Raw genomic sequence first — 21,696 nt, forward strand, 5'->3', positions numbered from 1 at the left:
GGAGCCCCAAGCTTGGACAAAGGCTCACCGCCCCGCGCAACATACTACTAGACTATTAGAGTGATCTTCATATAAGCTTAGATTGTAATAACGCGGCCGTCTCCCTGACTCGCGTAAATAGACACCATTAACGTCTCCCTCAGCAGAACTCGCCCGTCAATCTGCGAGCACAATACATGTAAGCGCACTGTATGCAGCATTACAGCGGGAAAGACGAGCACAACTCCTTGGGGCGAGCACCTCCCGCCATTTCACTACGGATTTTGTGAGAGGCCCAGGCGTGGCGCGCAACCGCGTGTGCTGAGGGGTGCTGTATCATGATCCTTACGTCGACTTGTACCTACGCAGGCTGGTTTGCCCGCGCGTTTCGTGTGGAGCTGGCAAGAGGGGACCGCGCTCGACAAAATCTTCGTCCCCGCCACCCGAGGGTCAATGTCCGAGCTTCGCCTCAGCAGGGATAGCCTAGATGCAAGGTAAGGCTGCATCTAACGGCTTGGGGTTGTCTGGAGTCTCTGAATATGTTTGGCGAAACCTGTCCATTCGGGGCCTGGAACCGGCCGCACCTCCCGTCGCGTGACCTGGGAATTGCGTCAACCGTATGTAATGAAAATGCTCTGGAACCCGCTGGATGGCCTCCTGGAACGCGTTTTTATTCATGTCGTCACCCCAGGTGCCCATTACGATATTTTTTTCTGCAGGTCGCCAGCGGCGCTTGCCCAAGCGCTCCAAGGGCTACAGGATAACAGCCATGTAATCCTGGACTTGCGGACTGGCTCAGGCTGTGCCGCGCGACTGCGACCTGTACCGTCTAGCGAGGCCACACTTCTGCAGGAGAGCATGAAGGGCTCGACGGCTGTCTACACGGTGCTCAGCGCCATGGCGGCTTCGCGCCACCACCGGCCGCTGCGGCTCAGCATTCGCGGCCTCAGCGCAGCGCTACCTGAACCCCCGGCCGAGCTGCTCGAGCTGTTGCAGGAGTCCGACATCATCCAGGAGCTCCAGCTGGAAGACGTGTCCATTGAGCGCCTTGCGCAGGAAGGCGCCGGCAACCTGCTCCGCAGCACCTCCACGCCCCCGGTCCCGGCGTGGTCCATGGCTTCGCTGCACCCTGCCCAGACCCTGCTCGCTGTGCCCGCCACGCCAATCAACAACAGTGCCGGCGGCGCCTTCGCCTTCGCCGAGTGCAGCGCTGCCCACCCCATGTCGCCACTTCAAGCAGGCGCCGCTTCCGCGAGCGACAGCTTTGACAAGATCCAAGACCTACACCCGTCCCAGTTCGACGGCCACGCTCTGAAGACGCAGCCGCAAGCGCGCATGCCGGTCTCTGACGACTTCCGCGCCCGCGGCACTGGCCTGCTGCGCCTGGCGGCAGCGATGCCATCGCTGCGCCGCCTGAGCCTGCGCGCCGCCGTCTTTCCCGCGGCCGAGGTCGTCGCGCTGGCGGCGGCGGTGCCGCTGCTGGAGGAGTTGTCGCTAGACGGTGCCATGGAGGTGGACACAGCAGGACCGGCGGTGGCGGCGGCGGTGGCGGCCTTGTCGCTCTCTAAGCCCGGCGCAGCTGTTTCGGCGGCGGCCGCCACCTCTGCCGCCACCTCGCACGTCTACAAGGGCCTCCTGGCGGCGCTGCCGCGGCTGCGGCTGCTCCGCCTGCCGCTGCCACTGGCAGCACCGCAGCAGCGGTCGGAGCTGGCCGCCGCTACTGTCGCCCACTCACCCTTTATCGCTGACCCGTATACCGTGGCGCCGGGCCTCGCCGCGCCGCTGCCCCTGCTGTACGACAGCGATGACGATGATGACTGCTACAGCCTTGCGTCGGCCTACGGCAGCAGCATCAGCCACAGCGGCGGCTCATCGAGCATCTTCAGCGGCTGGAGCGTCGCCGGCGCGAGCGCCGTCAGCACAGGCAGCGGCGCGGACGGCGCCGTCACGGCACACTCAGCCGCCGGCAGCTGCTGGCGCACTCCCGCCATTGCGACGAGCTCCACCTTCGCTACTCCTGTGCACGCCACCCCCAAGGCTGTGGCGTTTCGCGCAGCCGCTGAGCCGTCGGACTGGACCTTCCCCAGCCGCCTGGCCGAGCTGTCGGTGCCCATGTGCGGTGCCAACGGGCCCGTCTTCTTCGCTGCCCTCAACGTGCTCGGCGGATGCGGCGGCAAGGCGGCTGAGGCCAAGACCGAGGAGGAGGAGGCTCAAGAGAAGGCGCGCCGCGGCCTGAGGGCGTTGCACGTGCCCTGCCCCACCGGCTACAGCCCCTGGGACGGCGCTTTCCTCAAGGTAGGTGCGGTTGGGCGGGTGGAGCGTAACGTGCAGGCGCGCGGATTGCTTCCACGCACCTTCGCATCCTGCTTCCGTATGTGCCCGCCTGCCGCCATCTTGGCCCCATGTTGCGGCGCGTAGCGCGGCTCAGGCATACTTGCCCTCCACCGGAAACCTTGCCGAGTGCGCCCTGACCACGTTCGCCCCTTTTACCTTTTCCTGCTCCTGGCTGCTGTCCGCACCTCTGCCCACAGACGGAGCAAGACTTTGCCGCGCTTGCCGGCCTTGCTCCGGCTTTGGAGGTGCTGCACCTGGCCCTGCCGCCGGCCCTCACCGCGCCCGCCGCCGCCGGCCTGCTGCGCGCCTGCCTGAGCCATCTTGCCAAGCTGCACGACGTCAAGGTAAGCCACGCCCGAGATCGCAGCCGGCAGCCGCACGGCGGCAAATCCGCGGGGATCTTGCGGTTGCCGATGCCGGTCCACGTTGCCGTCGTGGTTGTGCGGGCGAGTGGCTAACTAGCGTAACAGTTGCTTTGCAGTCTTTTCTCCATCGGGCACCAGTGCCGCCGCTCAGCACTGAATCCTCTGCACGCCCTCCCACGTGTGCCATGCACCCGCAGGAGCTGCGTGTCAGCGGGGCAAAGCTGCCCGCCTGCTTCTCCGTGCGCAAGCTCCAGCCCGCGCCCGCCGAGTACCTGGCCTTCCGCACCTGCGGCACCGCCGCCACTGACGTCGCGGCCAGCAGCGGTGCTAGCGCTCTGCTGCCCTGCCTCGTCCGCTGCCCTACGCCTACCACGAGAACTGTCACAGAGGTCACCAGCGCCGACGCCCCCGGTCCCATGACCCTCACATTGCCCGCCGCTCTCGCCACGCCGACGCCGCTGACCCCAGTCATGCCGCCTCCGCGTCGGCTTGCGCCACCACCCTCGCCGTCACCGATGCCGTGCCGACCAGCCACGGCCAGCAGCCCCTTCTCAAGCGGTGCCGCTGCCAGCCTGTTTGCACTGTTCCCCAGCGGCCCACCGCCTACTGCTGGCGGCGCAGCTGCCGGCGCCCTTCCCGCGCTGGGTGGCCTGCCGCCGCTGCCTGCGCTGCCGCCGATGTGGCTGAGCTCACCAGCAGCAGCCTCCGCAGCTCCTGCGTCTGCTGGCACTTCTGCCTTCTCCTGCGCCGCGGAGCTCCCTGCCGGTGGTCGAGCTGGATTGCTGCTGCCGTTGGCGCTGATGAGCGGACCTTCCATCTTTGCTGGCGCCTCGGCCGCGTCCGGCCGCGCCGCCAGGAGCACCTCCGCCCGCGCTCTGAGCTTCGGTGGGCTGGCCACCGCTGCCGCGACGCCCGCGCCCACGACACCTGCTGCGGCTCCCGCCGCCATGGGCACTGCGGCCGGCGCCGCTGATGCCACGTCCAGCGAGAGCGTGCTGCTGTCGCGGCTGCTGCTGCAATGGCCGCGCCTGGAGTCGGTGGTGCTGCTCGGCCACAGCGTCATTCGCACGCCGGCCGCCGCTGCAGGCACTGGCACCGGCTCCGCTCATCGCCTGGTGTCGCCATCCTCCCTTGAGGAACTGATGGCGCTGCGGCATCGGCCCATCCGTGGCAGCCGCGTCAACGCCAAGAGCAAGAGCAGCAGCGGTAGCGACGACGATGGCGCGAATGGTCTTGTCAGCGGCGCAAGCGGCGGCGGCCGCCGCACGCGCTCCCTGGCAAGCCATTTTGCGGCCACGACAATGGGTGCCGAGGACGCTGCTCATCGCCGCGCAACCAAACGGCACCGCCACGATCGTGCTGTGGCGGCGGCTGCAGCTGCAGCGGCTACAGCCGGTGCTGGCTCGTTTTACCCTGTGATGGACGGCAACACCGACAGCGATGACCTTGGTGACTTGCCCCGGTTCAGCCGCGGCCGGGCCTGCGGCTGCAACTGCGATGTCTGCGGTGGCAGTAGCAGCAGCGCGAGTGGCGGCAGTAGCTGCGGCAGTGGTGACGAGGGCGATGCATCGGACTCCGAGGCGGCCGCGGCAGCGGGGCTGCAGGGGTCCCCCGCGGCGGCGATGGCGAAGCGTTGCAACTGCTGCGCCTGAGTGTCTGGACGCATGGAACAATTTAATGTGGTTACTGATGCAGGGTTACGTGCTGTGGCGGTGTGTGCAGTGCAGGTGCGTAGCGCGTGAGGGTTAGCAGGGCTGGCTCCGTCAGCACGCCGCCGCAGGGAGGGAATTCGACACGCATGAGATGGACAAGCGTGATGCGTGCATGAGCAGTGCTAAACGAAGGAAACGCCCATCCTAATTTTGAAGTCCGCATGGCCGCACTAGACCTTTGCGCGCCATGTGACCTAGTTTACGCGCGAGAGAGGAAGGCGTCTGAGATGGTTGCACACAAGTAGTCGATAACCGCGTTGCTGGGCGCGTGGCTTTGGGAGAGGTCATAAACCGCTTCACCTTTTAGCATTCTTGTTTTTACGTTGTTTTATTCCTTGCAATGTACTGCTCGGCCCCGGTCACAAGAGGAGTCTTGGGTGCCGGCGCAAGTACAAGCGCTAGGCTGGGTCGTATGTATGGATGGAGGTGTGGTAAGCAGGACTTGTTTCAGGCATGCGCCTTTTCGAGACCATGCATGCTGCTTGTACTTCTGGCTGGCACAACCCTCCATAGCCAGTGCTTCCGAGGGCACTGTGACGGCTTCTGCATTTTTAGCTCCGCTGGTGGATGCTCACTTACGTTGTGTGCCGACACAGCACACGACGGCCGGTCCCCTGTCCACTTGCAGGGTGGGAAGACGCATTGCACTGGTTTCAGTTGTTTTATGCGTATAGTCATGTTCGCCCTCCGAGGAAAATAATGCTGGGTGGCGTGTGAGGTGCAGCAGGGATGTGTAGTACTTAAGCCCTAGGGGCATGGACACGAGGGGCGCGAGGAAGGCAAAAGCTCCCGAGAGACCCGAGAGAACCGGCGAGGGAGTTGGGACTGGGAGTTTGGAGTGCGTGTGCAGGTATTCAATTTCTGGAAGTCGTGCACAGGATGCATGCCAAGAAAGTGAGGGTTGATAAGGCGCGAAGCTGCATGCAGCGGGCGTGGATGTGAAAGCGAGACTTGAGTGGGGTGGTTACAAATTACGGTGTGGTGTTGCCGGTAGTGTGATGCACGTCCAGACGACGATTGAAAAATTGCGTGAAGCATTGCAATCAAGTCACAGCGTGCGTACCGTCAGAAGGTGATGTGGAAGGTCCTCCGTTTAATTGTTGAGGGCCTGGAACTTATAACAGGAAGACGTGATGAGATGTGTGGTGTTCGCGAGTGTGGGCAGGCTAGTTCAAATCAGGTGGCAGCCCACTGAGCAGGAAAACGCGCTGACGCGGATCACACGCAAGCCCCGAGACGAAGTTGGCGAAGATCGAAGTACCGTGGCCAAGTCCAATACCATAGTTTTTGGTTCAAACGTCATTCTAATGCTGGCGTTTCGTCCCACATACATTCATCGTTTGCTGGTGCTCTACAGTTGTGCAGATTGCGTGTACGCCTGTGCTTACGAGATGTCAGGTGTTTTGTGTTGGCGAGGTTTGTCGCTGTGTGACACCCCTGCCAGTGTTGTCTCCTTATGAATAGATGCCGTCGCTCTGAGGCGGACTGCTTTTTGAATATGTCCCAACATATGACGAGGCACGCAGCTGGTGCCCGGTTGCTTTGGGCTGGACATGGACGGTTAGAAGGTTAGGACCGACAAAATGGAGATGGTACCACAGTATTGAATTGCCGCCCGCCAGGCCTGCTCACTTGCATATGTGCTATGGAACCCTTCCGTGTTTACGTGTTTTGATGCAGGACGTGGTTATGCCGGGCTGTGTAAGGGATCGACGGCCCTGAGGTGCGCGCAATTTTTGCCCCAGGAACGCTCGATGCAGAAACGAAGGAAGGTGTGGACAGAAAAAAATACGTGTGCCTGTCAAGGTGTTCGGGGATGCAGTGCAGGTTGATCGTTCTGCTTCTGTGGATCATGGTGGTGATGGGACAAGGACGGATACGTGCGTGCAAGCCCGCCGCTGTTTCCCCGGCGCAAATTGCTCGGGAGGGGCTGTTTGCAAGGCTGTGTCCCGCAACGGATGGTTGCATTTGTTTGCTGTGTGCACGATACGACGCAGGTTGTGTGAGCTTTCGAAGACGCTGCTGCTGCCCTGATACATTCATCGCAGTATGTATGTTGTTTGTTGCTTAGTTGGTGCTTATTGACGTGCGCTGCTGTCTGGAAGCGCGTTTGATGTTTGCGGCTTTCATGTACCGCGGTGTGTATTATAACCATACTAACAACAGTGCGACAGTTCATTGGCGCAGCTGGATCATAAAGGCATTACAGGTACGGCGATTGGGAGGTCAGTTGGCGGTGCCAGGTGGCATGGGTCGACTGGGTTGGCCGCATCCGTGGCTAGCACGGAGCACAGTCCGATGGTGCCCGGTATTAGGGGTCAACGTGTGCATGCTGTCGGCGGTGCCGGGCGATGTTTAGGAGGGCAGGACAAGGTGGAGGCGTGGCCGGGCGGTACAAGATTTGTTTGGGGTCGGGAATTCCCGTGCGGGAGTGGTGCTGTAGTCCAGAATGTCGGCGTTGGAAATAAAAGCATGAAATAAAATGTTTGGGTGTTTTAGAAGTCAGTGTGTCGCCTGGGTGGTGGTTTTAGTCAGGGGCGCGCCCCTCAATGCATTTAGTTCTTGCTTCCCCACATTTAATACGTTTGGTAGATGTGCATATGAGCCAATGTGTAACTCCGTTGAGCTCATGCCTGCCAACGCCTCGCCAACACAGCTCTCTGCCGCTGCCGACTAACACCAGCCGCCGTCTAGGGGGTGTGTTAGATTGTGCTAGATAGACTGCAGGGCCCGTGAGCGACTTGGAAGGGGTCCTGCTTGGGACTGCTCATAACTCAGCTTGCCACGGGCCCACGGCCCAGGTTCATGGCCCCGAACGGCCGTGACGCCGTGTCGCGCGCCGTCGGGGTTCGTCAAGAGTGTGCCCACTGTGCCGGGAGGTGGTGATGGGCACTACCACGTGAACTGCGTCAGCAGGTCCCTCTGGTGTTGCAGAAGTTACAATGCGGATGGCCCACCATGGCCAGCTGTAATGTGCAGGCCCCCCCCCCCCCCCCAAAGCCGCAAGGTGGTGCTGGTGGGGCTACGGTAGTGGATGGAGGAGAAGATAGGGGAGCGGTTCCCGACTGTTCCCGATTGCAAATCATGCCGTCCGGCATCGTTGCTTCGTGCGGGAACGCGGCGAGTGCGAGAGGGCCTTGGATGCCCCTCGCCTCGGATGCCCCCGGTCGGCTGCTGGACAGTGACAGTCCCGCTGGCGCGGGTGGGCTGTCAGTCGCCACAACCACACACTTCTCACTTCTAAAGCCAACGGTGGTGCCCTGGCCTGACAGGACTTGGGGCGAGATATAAAGCTAGGCCTCGACGCCTCGTGCACTGCACAGGCTCGAAGAGTGAACCCACATCGAAACCAGCAATGCATGCAGGTGTGCAACGCTTCGGCTGCCAATCGGCTGCAATAGCCCGGTGTCGTCTAGACTAGCCATCTTCAAAGGCATGTTGTTTGGTGCATTGCAAAGGAGCCGCCCCAGCGCGATAGGCCACCTTCGAGCCGCCAGCCCGTGTTCCTCAGCATTGTATCTGGCGCCCTTACGGCCACGCGCTTGGAGCCCAAGCCCTGCTCGAATGCCATCAGTGCCAGGACGGATGTGCATGCATAACGTGTTGGGGCCGGGTCCACATTGCGCAAGTGAACTTCTTAAGCACTGCAATCTGAGCTCCCGCAATGGCAAGCAGAGCTCCCAGCGATGCGCACGCGCCCTCCGGCGCACCTTCATGCGCGACTGCGCAGCTGCCCCCGCCGTACACTGTGCGCGTTCCGATCCGCCGGAGTAAATAGTACGTCATCCATTGTTCAGAGGTTAATAACTGCATACGTTTCACTTCTAGCAGCTTGAACATAGGAAACCTTCGAGGTTTTGCGACAACCGCAAATCCCACCCGCGCGCCGCTGCGGGCCTCCTAAGTTGGGCTTATATAGGTTGATAAGTTACTTAAAGGAACCCAGACATGCGGTCGCCACTTCTTCTGTGGGTGTGGGGGGTAGCGGCCGTCGCTGCGCTCGCACTGGTTTGCGTCCCTGGCGCCCAGGCTCACGGATTCCTCAAATCGCCGATCAGCCGTAACTATTTTGGTACGTGCATATTTTGCATCCGCAAGCTGCACGTCTGCACAGAGTTGCTATGGGATAACCAGCAGTCACGCACATGTGCACATGTTGTTAGTTTTGCGATTATATGACTCGTCGAGCTGCGTCCCATGTCCTCTACTTGCGCCCGCAGCGAGGATCAACAACGAGTACTACTGCCATCATTGCGGCCAGGTAGGGAACAACTCGGGATTGCTAACCAGGGCGCGGGTTGGTGCCTTCCCGCACCCCAGGGCGTGGGCTTGAGCCTTCCCGCGCCCTATTGCGCCCGACTGACTGCGCCCTTCCATCCCGCCGCTCGGAGCCCAACGCATGCCTTCCTTCCCAGCTCCCCTCTAATTCATGAACATACACACGTCCCGCCCCGCCTTCAACCTCACACGACAGGGTGGTGGACAGTGGAAGATGCCTGACGTATGCGGCAACCCATTTCAGGACAGCCCGCCGATCAACTTCACCACGCGCTTTTACGGCTTCGTGGGTGGGTGGCAATCAAGCGGCCGGGGGAGGGCGAGGGCATGCGGCATATTCGCGCTATTAGGGAGTAGCTGAAGCCCTTTGACCTTGGCAATAAGTCTCAGGCCCTGCACCGTACATGGTCCCGCTCCCCACTAACCCGGCCAGCCACCTCACCAATCCTCCCGACTCGGCCCCACCCCACAGCCAACTACACGCAGGGTCAGGAGGTGGACATCACCATCAACATCGCCACCAACCACGGCGGCCGCATGGCGATGCGCGTGTGTCCGCTGTCCCGGGGCCTCATCTCCCACGACTGCTTCAACAACCCCGCCAACCAGTTGCGCCGGTGAGACCGTGAGAGAACCGCGCGCGCCCGTGGCGGTCGCATGCATGCGCGGGCATCTTATGCATGCATGCAAGGCCTGACCCGTCCATTTCATGTTCATTCCCTGTACGTATACCCTCAATCACTCAATGGCACGTACGGCACACGTCTTGTGTGACACCCCGACCCAGTGAGCCCGTGGTGCCGTACTGCTGTTCTCGCCTCCCAGCGTCTCGTCCAACCCCCAGTACGACGCCAAGCTGTACTGGTACGTGCGGCCCAATGACATCGACATCACACAGCGCTTCCGCCTGCCGCCCGGCGTCAGCTGCGCCGACGGCTGCGTGCTGCAGGTGCGGTGCGCGCGCGTGTGTGTGCGTGTATGTTAGAAAGAAAACGAAACACACGTGTGTGCGTGTGTGTGTGTGTGTGTGTGTGTTGAACAAAAAGCAAACGGAACGTGTGCGTGTGTGCTGTGTGCGTGTATGTGTGCGAGGATAATGCATGCTGTGCGTGTATGTGTGCGAGGATAATGCATGCGCCGCAGTCGTGAGGCATCTGCTTCCGTGGGGGGCGGGCGGGGGAGCGAGGTACTTTCTTAGCAGTCTGTGGGTCCCATGTCCGTTCTAGTCGTGCACGCGCCTCACCTTGCTAGCCCACCTACCTTGCCCTTCAAGCGCAACCCATGATACCTACCACGCACCATGCCAACCAACCTGCCGCGCCCCTGTGTCTGTGTTGTTTGGCTCCGTCCTCCTTCCACCGCGCGCAGTGGTGGTGGGTGGCGTACCAGTTCTGCTACATGCCCTGCGAGTCAGCCGCTGACGACGTGGCAGGGGAGTGCGGCCGCAACCTGAACGGACCAGTCGGGCAGTGCACCGGTGAGCGGCGGGTTGCGCCCCTGGTGGGATGTGGGATGGCAGGGCCTGCCGCCAGCTTGCACCTCGACAGGAGGACACACACACACGTCACACACATCCACTTGCTTATTGGCGCTCCCAACCATACATGCACGCAGGCGGTTATCTGCAGACCGAGCAGTTCTACAACTGTGCCGACGTCATGATTGCACCGGCCACCTCCAGCGGCACTCCCTCGCCTTCACCTTCTCCATCTCCCATCGCCACCCCTTCACCCTCCGCTACCGCCTCACCCACCCCCAGCCCCGCTCCTACCCCTTCGCCCAGCCCTGCCCCTACCCCTTCTCCCAGCCCCACCCTCAGCCCCAGCCCTTCTCCCAGCCCTTCCCCCAGCCCTTCTCCCAGCCCTGCTGCCAACTTCTCCTCCGGCGAATACGACTACGCCGCACTTATCGACGCCTCCTACTTCTTCTATGAGGCCCAGCAGACCGGGCCGCTGCCGCCGTGGAACCGGGCTGCGCAGGTCAACGGCGGCTGGCGCAATGACAGCTACATGGCTGACGGTGCCGACATCGGTGCCGACCTGCGGGGCGGCTGGTTTGATGCCGGAGACCACATGAAGTTCGGTGAGCCGGTGCGGGAGCGGCAGCAGTGTGCGGTTGAATGGTTGTTGCCTTAATGTGTGGGTGCAAGCGTGGCAGGTCATTGCATGGACGCATGTGGCACCGACGTACGTATATATCCCGATGTCTCAAAAGCCCGCTGGCTGAGAATGCGCAACCATGGTTTCACACGCTGCCTACCCGCTGCCCCCGCCGCCCATACCGTATGCATGCACGCAGCGCTGCCGTACAGCTGGGCTGTGTCCACGCTGGCTTGGTCTGTGCTGGAGTTCCCCGCTGCCTACAGCTCCGCCCCCGGCCTGTGGGCCACCGCCAAGCGCAACCTGCTGTTTGCGGCTGACTACCTCGTGCGGTCGCACGTGACCGCCTCGGATGTGCCTTCAGAGAATCGCTTCGTGGCGCAGGTGCGTGTCCGTGAAGGGGTCTGGGCTAAGAGGTGCATTTACGGCGTTTCGGGAGTGGTTTTGGCCCGTCCTTCTTTTCGCCGTACCACGCACGCGTGTGCATGCTAGCCCCACCACGCACATCGCTGCCCAAGTGCATGACTGCCCGACACAAGGCATGTACGGTATCCCGCACCCGTTAACCCCACCTAACCCCAATTCCTTGCAGGTGGGAGACACGGACACGGACCACTCGCGCTGGTGCCGTCCCGAGCAGTGCGGCGCCGTGGAGGGACCCTACCGCCCCACCTGGCTCACCACCGCAACCAAGCCCGGCTCCGACGTGGTGGGCGAGGCGGTGGCGGCGCTGGCGGCCGTGGCCATGGTGGTGGCGGCGGACGAGCCGGCCAGCCCAGTGGCGGCGCAGCTGCTGGTGCATGCACGGCAGCTGTACGCCTTTGGCAAGGCCTTCCCCGGCGCGTGAGTGCACGGCGCGTAGCAGCGTGTGCACATGCATGTGTGCCAAAGGGACGCGGAGCGAGGCTGCATGTGTTCCGCTATCTCCCGACCTCCCGCTGTAATAATGCATCCGCACAGCACACAATCAACCCCTGCCAGTCACGCCCGCCCCGCTTGATCGCCATTCCTTCCCCTTCCCCTTCCCCTCCGCCCCTGCTCCAACTTCCCCACCCATCCATCCCACCCTTCTCCCGACGCGTGCAGCTGGTCGCTGACGTCAGACGAGGGTGACTACCCCTACCGCTACGGCAACCACGTGTGGCAGGACGACATGCTGTGGGCGGCGGCCATGATGTGCCGGGCGGGTCAGGGCGCCGGCTACTGCGCCGACGCGGTGACGTACTGGAACGCTGCAGCCAACATGGGCGTGGGCTGGAGCAGCGGCATGGACTGGTGGGTGGGCGGGTGGGTGGGTGGATGGGTGGGTGGGTGGGTGGCTGGGGTTTGTGCGCGTGTCGGGTCGCATTCGCACCAGCTAGCTTGTTCTACTGGTATGCACGGCGCGTCATCGCAGACTCTCACAGGCACACGTGTCCTTTGCTTTCCTTGCATGTGCTGGATCCCAACACATGTCAACCGTACACATTCCTATTCAACACGTGCACACGCAGGGACAATGCCTTCAATGAGGCCAGTGTGATGATGTTGGGCATGGCCGATAAGCTCAGCCCCGCCTTCCTGGCCAACGTGCGGACCCGCATGGACTGGAACCTCAATCTGTGGCACGTGAGTTGCACGGCGGCCGCGGCTTGCTCGCGCCTCGCTCTTGGTCGGGTCGTGGGGCGGCTGATGCGCGTGAGGGCTGGTGTATGGACGTGAGGGCTGGTGTATAGACGTGAGGGCTGGTGAGGGCTGGTGTATGGACGTGAGGGCTGATGGGTGTGTGCCTTGAGGTCTCGCAAAGGCCGCGGGTATTTATTGTCTTGCAGAAGAGGCAGCAGGTTGCACGCACCGGCACGCAGCACAGCCCGCCGGATCAGGAGAGCGCATGACATGCTGCTGGTCACACATAACGCCTTGCTGTCTAAGTGCCTTTGCTCGTGCCCCCTCCCTGCTCGGGCGCCAGCAGGTTTCCACGCTGTGCACGGCCCCGCCTGCCGGCACCGACAGCAACGGCGACGGACTCGTTGACGACGGCCACATCTGGTGCGTTGGGTGCATGGCAGCTAGCTAGAAGCCCACCTCCACGTCGCACGTGTGTGTGTGTGTGTGTGTGTGTGTGTGTGTGTGTGTGTGTCACACCCACTCCTGTGCCCTCACTCCGCCCGCTCCGGCCCCAACCCCAACCCCAACCCCACCAACTCCATCTCCACAGTTACTCGCCGCGCGGTCTGGTGCACCAGATGCAATGGGGCACGCTGCGCGTCACTGCCAACGCGGCCGCCACCAAACTGGTCTACTCCAAGTACACCACAGCCAACACCGCAGACACACAGCGCCAGCGCTGCTGGGCGCGACGCCAGATGCGGCTGATGCTGGGCGACTGGGGCCGCAGCTTCGTGGTGGGCGTGGGGAACAACCCGCCGCAGCGGCCGCACCACTCCTCGTCCATGTGCGACCCTGACTACTCGGTTGTGTGTGACGGCAACACGGCCGCACTGGACCGGCCCAACCCCTCGGTGCTGCGCGGCGCCCTGGTGGGCGGGCCCCGCAAAGACGGTGAGCGTGAACGTGTGCGGTATCGGGTTCGTGTGCACCACATGTGGGTGCCTTCGTGTGCCGGAGGCGGGCCCAGCAGCAACCACTCCACAGGAGCTCAGCTGGTGTGCATGTGTGCCCCTTCCACCTGCCACCAGTCCCACCAAGCAACCGCCGCTCCCCCCTTCACTCACCCCGCCCTCCACAGACACGTACGAGGACAACCGAATGGACTACATCCTAAACGAGGTGGCCATCGACTACAACGGTAAGTTAGTTTGGTAGTTGTAGGCGGCATATGTATCAGCAAGCAACACGCACCCGCAACCATCCCAGAGCGTGCCAGGCTGCAACCTGACAGCTTGCACCAAGCACCGAACCCGCTAGTCCCGCCCGTCCCATGCAAGTTGTACTGACAGCTTGCCCTTACTTGTGCCCATCCAACTGTGTACTCAGGCGGCTTCACAGTGGCACTTGCCGGGCTGCTGCAGCTGGGCGCATCAACCCCCGACTGGAATGCCTACTGCGGCGCCACTCCCTCGCCCGTTCCCTCGCCGACTCCCACTCCCTCGCCCAGCCCCTCGCCCACTCCCACTCCCTCGCCCAGCCCCTCGCCCGCTCCCATTCCCTCGCCCAGCCCCTCGCCCACTCCCTCTCCCTCGCCCAGCCCCTCCGCCACTCCCTCCCCAAGCCCCTCTCCGTCACCCAGCCCCAGCCCCAGCCCCTCCCCCAGCCCCAGCCCCAGCCCCAGCGGCAACCCCAGCTGCCCCCCCACCGAGTACGACTGTCAGCAGTGCGCCGCCAACGCCGACGCCGTACAGTCACTGCTGCCCGGCATGACGGCGCCGTGCCAGACCTGCGCCGCCGCCATTGCCGACGGTGAGCAGCGGCGCCTCTCCACATGCGCTTGCATGATGCCTTGCTGCGTGCCTTGATTGCGCATGTGACTTGCAGCTTGCCTTCCGTGTCTAGCTTGAACCATGCCCATCCACACGCTCCCATCCCGCACACACGGAGGCACCCCTTCCTGATCCCTGCTCACACAACACACAATCAACAACCCATTGTTTGCTCCTGCTCGCCTCAGGCTGGCCCTGCTACAACTGCCTGGCTACGCCGCTGGTCTCCACCAATCCCAGCATCATGCAAGGCTGCTTCGACTGCGCCGCCGCCGGCGTCAACGGCTGGGCCTGCACCCAGTGCACCAAGGGAGCGCTGTCTGCCACCGACAACGCCAACTGCGCCACCTGCTACCGCCGTGCCTCGTCAGGCAACAACTGGGGCTGCCTGGAGTGCCAGACGGCTGGCGGCTCCAGTGAGGGCCGGCGGGCAGCTTGCCTGGCGTGTGTGGGCAACAACAGCGACGCCTGGGCTTGCACCCAGTGCGCCTCGCGCTATGGCACGCCGTGTGAGGCGGAGAAGTGCGTGGCGTGCCTCAAGGCCAGCGGCAACGCCTGGGGCTGCTACACAGCAACGTACGCGGCACAGTGCGGCGGCGGTCGCCGCAGCCTGGGGGTGGAGGCGCAAGCCAGCACATGGCACGTCGTACGGCGGCCATGACCTGCGGTACGGCAGCAGTGCTTCTGCCCGGCGGCACGGCAGCAGGCAGCGCGGCGCACACACGCACACACGCACCAGAACGGGTGTATAGACGCGGAACAATTGTTGCGCATGCAAGGCACGTTGCATGCTGGACACACGAGATCCAGCTATCTATCTATGCTTACTTATGCTTTTAACGCCATGAGCAGGAAGGTTTATCCTGAGTGGGCGTGTGGGGGATCTTCATGAGCCGGCTTCATTTGGGGTCTGTTCGCCACAGACGGAGTTCTGAAAGGTCGGCCACACAGGCACATACGAACTCCGTTGATTAATGTGGTGTGTCTGCTGGCTTCATGCTTCTAGTAGTCTGCTTGCGTTGGCTTCATGCTCTGGCTTCATATTCATACCCAGCACTTAGACACGTTACTCATGGCGTTCGGTGTGCTCGGACTTGCAGTCTAGTCTGCGGCCGGCGTGCGGCAACAGAGATGGGGACGTCTCCTTGACGGGCCAGGATGTGATCTCACCAGACCTCTCCACCATTGATGCATCTCCCAATACAGGTGCTTTGTACATACATCCACAATATACGGTATGCATAAGAGCTCCGTCAGTAGGCGGTGGGGCATTTCATCAGTGGGCAGTGACGTTTCTAGACGCTGCCACGCACACGTGGCCCCACAGGTGCTGCACATTCATGCGTCCAATCCGGGCTATTGTCTTGGCGTGCGTGCGTGCGCTTGACCGTGTGCAACTGGTTTTGGCGTGCCCGCCCGGTGCCCCGTTCCCGGCTATGGATTTCAGCGGCGGTTTGCGTGCTGGGGGACTGGCCTGAAGTTCCGCGTACAGTACTCATTTTGGCCAGCTAAAGCTGTCCAGACCGGGGGGGGGTATTCATTTCTTGACGTGTCTCGATCCGCGTGGGGGTGTTACGTGACTGTCCAGCTGACTGTTCATGTGACTGTTGAGCGTATATCCAGCCGTATGGCCCGCACCCTGTCCTGAGCCGTCTGGCCCGCATGCTGTTCTGCAACTGATGATGGTCGTCCCATCATTTCCGGCTGTCAGCGCACGCGCGCGGTCACGTTATGACGGTCCACACCGTACGGTATACTGCCGGCCTCTGGCTGTAACCCACCGGTGACTCCTCTTCAAAGCTTGCAACTTCAGAACGGTCTGGCTGCGACCTTTGTGCTGCAGCAAACATACCACCGCCTCATCAATGCCATGGCCATGCGCTGAGCAGGCCGTCACTGGATTGATGAAATGATCCGGATCGATGGCGAATTGGCAATGCCTGGATTGGCGATAGCGAGTGTTTGGGAATGTCTGTGCTGCAGCGTGTGGGGGGCACTTATCCTGTCCTCCATCCCCAGCCGTCCGGCCTAGGTCCGTGATGTGAGGAGCTAGATAGGTTGATCCTGTCGTATTAGCGCTAGCCCTCCTACACCGTCCTGAGCGGTCGCCTGTGCTTGGTACCGTAGGCGCAAGCTCAACACATTGTTCGCGTGTGGGGACGCCGCGTTGGCGAGAGCCACGGATGGCCCTAATACGACACCATGGGGGCCGTGGAGGGCACTGTACCTCACCAGCACTATCAGCTACCACTTATGTATGTCCTGGTGGACGGTGTAATGCTTGCCGCCGTTGCACACAAGTACATTCGCCGTGCACACCAAGCCGGCCGTTGCACCGCTTCACCCCAGAACTCTGCGCTGCCCCAACTTGCTTGACGCACAGGGCGGTGTCGTGTGTGAATCCCGATGCCCCGAGCCGGCCGTGGCTACGTACGATATTGCTTACATCAACACGTCTGGTGCAAAGACAGGACTCCACGTCGACCCTTGTATCGTGGTACCGGTAGCACCTAGCACCGGATACCACCACCAACAACAACAACACCCAACAGATGCCGTTTCCTTATCACCAGCGTCCATCCAACCCACGACTTCATCATTCTATCCATTCCCCATCCAGAGAAATAAGCTACTTGCAGCCGCACGGTCGCGTGAGCTATGCACCTGCACCTGCTTCGCGGTCTGCGCAACATTTCCCGGTCAACGGTCAACAACACATATTCATATACTGCGCAACCACTTCCCGGTCAACAGTCAACAACACATACTCGTACAGTCCTTGGCGCGTGGCCCAGCAGCATGCGCACGCCGCCGCGTCACTCCAGCTGCCGTGTGCCTGAAGCACACGGCGTTGGCGCGCCCGCGCAGCATCACCGCCGCTCAACTGAGCCCACCTCTTTGCCACTCATTACCACCACAGCACTTTACAACAGCATGAGATACAAGTACACGCGCGCACACGCGCAGACAGTATATGTATGTTTCTGTCGGCACAATCCGGCACATTGCGTTGTGGGCCACCTCGCCTTTCTCTCCTGGGGCCGCAATCTGGTACGTCCCATCACCCGAGTAGTGTAACACCATAAAACGAAATCCTTTTGGTATGCGTGGATTTTCTTCTTCTCCGCTACGGTTCGTTTTGTTATGCCGCCGCTTTCTCCACAGATAAATTGTATGTTGCGCCCTCAACACGTATGTATTGGTACAAGGTATTGTACGGCCCGGCCCCACAGTTCGCCCGTGCCTGCCGCATGAGTGCATCGACAGCAACAGTGTCTCCATCCCCTCCCGCACCGTCATCCAATACCACCACTAGCAACGGCCACGACGCAACAATCGCAACAACACAACCTTCATGACGCGCTTTGCACAATGTCAACAAGCACGGAACGTAGGGTATGGTAGATCAAGCCCTCTGGTCTGTCCGCGCCAAGCCGCGCCAATGGGCGTCAAGTCAACAATGTCACAACGGCTGGCCGGTTTCCGCCCGAGGCCCACGGCGGGGCGCGCGCAACGGGCTGCATCTCACTCGTAAGTGTAACCGGGTTTGCTTTATGAGGTACAGGTAACCAGATGCACGTCCAATGTTGTCAATGCAAAGTGGCAGTAGCACGGCGATCAATCAGCCTACAGCCCTTCACCGGCTCATAAATTGGTGGTGCATTGCACCCGCACCCCCGGACTCATGTTACCTGGTGTAAGAGTGCGCAAGGTGCTTCCGTGCTTGCGGTGCAGTGCGAAGACAACAATGGCCGCACGTCCCAAGCAAGCACGATAACAAGCCGGGGACTGCCACAGGCGCCCGCGCTCCATATCGACACAGCCAATCTACCTGTGTCAGTGCACCGTACTCCTTACGGCGTGTCACCCTCCCCCTACATGTCATCTGGCGTGCATCTTATTTCCAGCCCTCACGGAAGTGGCTGCCCCCCTCCTCCCCACCCCGCAGCGCCCACGCAGGCCCACCACTCGCCAACGCTCTGCCGGGCACCGCGCCTCTGTGGCCCCTCGCCTCGAGCGCAAGCACCGTGCGCGATCCCGCACATGATGTCCGCCGTACCCCATCATTACTCGCTACCATCGCCGCGGCCTTGGCCGTCCGTCGGCCCCACGGCGCCGGAAGCTGCGGGCCGGCGGCGGCCGCCACTTGCGCCTCCGCCGTTGTCGTGATGCTGGATGAGCAGGAGCTCCGCCAGCACCGCCAGCAGCCCCGCTGTGATGGGCGCGGCCAGGTCATTCGTGGTGTGCCTGCGGAAGCGGGAGCGAGCAATTAAGCGAGCGGACAGCAAGATACGCAGCCGCAGAACGCAGCCGCAGCTTGCAGGAGCACGCCAACAAAGGCGAACGTCAGCGGAGGGACCGGGGTGGCTGGGCAGAAGCACATGGCAGCATCACGTCCGCAGGCAGGGCTGCCAAACATAGGCCGGCAGGCGCCACATGGCGGCACTACCGCACGCATGCACGCACGCATGCACGCACGTGTACACGCACGCACGCATGCACGCACGTGTACACGCACGCACACGCATACAGGCACACGTACCAGATGATGTAGAGGTAGGAGATGTTGAGGCATGTCAGCACGTAGCCCAGGCGCGCCACACGGCGGCGCGACAGCATCCACAACGCAGACACCTGCAGCCAGAGGCGGTACCGGTAGTAGGGATGGTGGGGATGGTGGTGGGCCGAACACACCTTCGACACGCACCATCATACTGCGTCGCTCAGAGGATGGCACGCAAAGCGCCAAAGGCGTCACGTCGTTTAAGCACAGCTGCACATGAATCTACTTGCATGTGCGTACGTGTCTACTTGCCGCAGTGTTCACCTGTCCTACCAAGCCAGCCGCTAAACAAAAGTGACTTACCGTCCTGAACGCATCTGCCATGTCCGCACCCAACTGCCGCAGCGCGCCCGCCGGTGGCGCCGCCTGCTCCTGCTGCTCCGCCACCGACCCCGCGCCCCAGTCCGCCGCGTCAGCCGCGCCCATGCTCGCGAACGTCGTCACAGGGCCGCCCAGGCCCTGCACCGTGGGCGCAGCCGCCGGCCTCACCACCGTGGGCGCAGCCGGCGCAGCCCCCATGCTGCTGTTGCAGTTGCTACTGCTACTGCCGCTGCTGCTGCTACTGCCGGGCTTCAAGATCTCGGGCCGCTCCGCGACGCGCTCCGCAGCCGCGTGGAGGAAGTAGCGGTCGGCGCCGGCCCAGGCCTCGCGCAGCGCCCAGGCCTGGTGCACGTCCACGTCCAGGCGCCGCGACATCACGTGGCCTGCAGGAGGAGCAGGGGCAGGAGGGTCAGAGGCGGGAGGAGCGGGAGGAGTGGGTAGCGGGCAGTGGTCAAATGCCGCAGGCAGCAGCGGTGCTGGCTTGGCCTAGGTGATAGGGCCCGGACTGAAGGGTTGGCGTAAGGGCAGGCTCGTGCTGCCACCAAGACAGCATATCGTCAGATAATGAGCGCCTCGTTGCCGTCCTCGCGCCTGCCCGCCAAAGCCTCCTCCCTGCCCCTCCCCATCCCCAGCCACCCACCGGCATAGTACGCACTGCACAGGGCCGGCACTAGCGCGCCAAGCCCCCGCCGCACCACCAGCGGCACGTGCAGCCAGCCCTGCGCGCCGAGCCACTCCAACGGCAGCTGCCTGCCGCCGCCCTCCAGCCCCGGCAGCGGCTGCGTTAAATCCGTGGCCGCGATGGCGCCCGCTACAGCCAGGCAGCCGTGCACCGTGGGCAGTAGCAGCATGAGCGCGGGCGGCACCAGCACCAGCGCCAGGAGCAGCAGCTGCGTGTTGTCCAGGTCTGTGGTGGGTTTTCCGTGGATGCGCATGAAGTTTGGGTTGGGTGAGCACCAAAACACTTTTCCAGGCGCTTCCAGGACCCTCATCCGTAGCTTCTCTCCAGAGCCATTCTTGCGGCAAGACGAATGCCGGAATGTGCCGTTGCTATCCGCCCGCCGCGCCTTCCCTGCACCGGCCCTGCCCCTTCCCCTGCGCCTTCCCTGCACCGCGCGCGGCTCACCACTCGTCATGGGCTTCACGACGCCGCTGGTGGTGTCCTGCAGGTCCGCCAGGACCGGGAAGGCGGCCCGCACCGGCGCCAGCCGGCTCAGGACACTGCGGCAGGCAGGCAGGCAAGCACGCAAGCAGGCAGGCAGGCGGGTGTGTGTGTGTGTGTGTCGGGAGTCGGGTAAGCGCAACAGCAACAGCTGCGGCCCTAGACTAAATTTGATCCGGTCAAGGTCAGGTGCAGCTTGGAAACTATTGACTGGCCCCATTCCACCACCACACTCCACCACCCTTACTCTATCCCACGACACCCAGTCAGCCACTGCACCCACCTGCACAGCAGCAGCGGCGCCGCGTAGCCCGCGCCCAGGCCCGCCGCGTCCAGGCTGCGGGCCTGCAGCGTGATGCCACCCAGCGGGTCCTCGCCCGTCACCCAGCACAGCACGAATGCGGTCAGCGCCATGAGCGAGCCCACGTTGGTGGCCAGCGTTAGCTTGAGCTCGGGGATCAGGCTCGACACCTCGTGCCGCAGAGCCTCGTCTTCGGAGCACCTGGCACGAGAGGGGGCGGGGGGCGTGCGTGTGGTTGCCTGGGGCAAGCGGGCTGCAGGCGCCGGGCGGGCACGCGCCTGGCGCCACCCCGCGTAACGCGCGGAGCGCCCAGACCCGCTGCGGGTGTCAGCGCCGGCGCTGATGAAGGCAGTGTGATGTCGGTAAGGTGAGCTGAGGCGCGGAAAGGCCCGCTGCGGAGTTCGATTCGACAATTCGGATGCGCCTAGCGCGGGAAGGCCTCCGGGACGGCTTTCATTTCACCTTGAGTATAGGTTTCAAACTTCAAGCAACTTGACTGCCGGCTGCGGTAAAAACTTGCTACTTCTGTGCCCCAGAAGTCGAGAAGTCGACTTCGCGCGGGGCAACATACCTGAAGGCCCTCCACAACTCAGCACATGTAATTATGCCAGCCTAGCCGAGGGCGTGGCCAAACCGCAGCGCTATTTGCCTAGGGTTCTGGCGTCGCGCGCGAAGGGCCAGGGCCAGCTCACCAGCTCGCTTGCTCCAGTAACTCCTCCAGGCGGTGGATGGCGGCCTGATATGGTACACTCGCCTCATAGGGCGGCGCCGGCAAGTCCGGCGCGTCTGCCGACGGCTGCCCAGACCGCTGGAGGGCCGCGCGCTCTGCCGTCACCCGTGCACAAACGCGTAGTTCCCTAGCTTTACAAGCCATCCACTTGCGCTGTACTCGAGATTTACAGCCTAATCCGCCGAGAAAGGAGGACTTCTGCGACAACATGTTTTTGCTTCCGGCACTGGACAGTCTCCGCGGGCTTTAAGCGTCTTGGTTGAAGCCAGGCAGGAAGGCATGTAGTTTGTCTTGCCCTGGTTTGCATGAGAGTCAAAGTCCGTGAAACCTAGTAGCCCCCCCAACAAGTCAGAATGAACGCAATCATTCGGGCACCCCGCACCCCTGCCACCTACTTCGCAGCACAGAACCGACAACGCATAGATCTACACA

General features: G+C 62.6%; 3 protein-coding genes across 3 annotated transcripts; 2 read left to right on the forward strand and 1 right to left on the reverse strand.

Annotated features, from left to right (window-relative positions):
• The first annotated feature begins 83 nt into the window (after nucleotides 1-83).
• CHLRE_06g270450v5 (uncharacterized protein) lies at nucleotides 84-7,018 on the forward strand. The gene is made up of 5 exons (XM_043062931.1): nucleotides 84-178; nucleotides 349-473; nucleotides 699-2,274; nucleotides 2,511-2,657; nucleotides 2,876-7,018. The coding sequence occupies exons 2-5, from the start codon at nucleotides 433-435 to the stop codon at nucleotides 4,328-4,330; spliced, it is 3,219 nt and encodes a 1,072-aa protein (XP_042923637.1). The 5' UTR covers nucleotides 84-178; nucleotides 349-432; the 3' UTR covers nucleotides 4,331-7,018.
• Nucleotides 7,019-7,613: 595 nt separating this feature from the next.
• Nucleotides 7,614-15,974, forward strand: CHLRE_06g270500v5 (uncharacterized protein). Its single transcript, XM_043062932.1, has 16 exons — nucleotides 7,614-8,462; nucleotides 8,611-8,651; nucleotides 8,865-8,958; nucleotides 9,141-9,285; nucleotides 9,494-9,617; nucleotides 10,037-10,145; nucleotides 10,283-10,750; nucleotides 10,967-11,151; nucleotides 11,360-11,610; nucleotides 11,854-12,042; nucleotides 12,261-12,375; nucleotides 12,719-12,795; nucleotides 12,965-13,308; nucleotides 13,496-13,555; nucleotides 13,744-14,166; nucleotides 14,375-15,974. Exons 1-16 carry the CDS (start codon nucleotides 8,339-8,341, stop codon nucleotides 14,845-14,847), a joined length of 3,222 nt encoding a protein of 1,073 aa, XP_042923638.1. The 5' UTR covers nucleotides 7,614-8,338; the 3' UTR covers nucleotides 14,848-15,974.
• Nucleotides 15,975-15,987: 13 nt separating this feature from the next.
• On the reverse strand, nucleotides 15,988-21,569 carry CHLRE_06g270550v5 (uncharacterized protein). The gene is made up of 7 exons (XM_043062933.1): nucleotides 21,227-21,569; nucleotides 20,517-20,735; nucleotides 20,198-20,292; nucleotides 19,712-19,978; nucleotides 19,054-19,454; nucleotides 18,730-18,821; nucleotides 15,988-18,434 (listed from the first exon to the last, which is right to left on the reverse strand). Exons 1-7 carry the CDS (start codon nucleotides 21,406-21,408, stop codon nucleotides 18,254-18,256), a joined length of 1,437 nt encoding a protein of 478 aa, XP_042923639.1. The 5' UTR covers nucleotides 21,409-21,569; the 3' UTR covers nucleotides 15,988-18,253.
• Nucleotides 21,570-21,696: the final 127 nt, after the last annotated feature.

The sequence above is a fragment of the Chlamydomonas reinhardtii genome, chromosome 6 (genome assembly GCF_000002595.2).
Source record: "Chlamydomonas reinhardtii strain CC-503 cw92 mt+ chromosome 6, whole genome shotgun sequence".
Taxonomy (NCBI): Eukaryota; Viridiplantae; Chlorophyta; class Chlorophyceae; order Chlamydomonadales; family Chlamydomonadaceae; genus Chlamydomonas; species Chlamydomonas reinhardtii.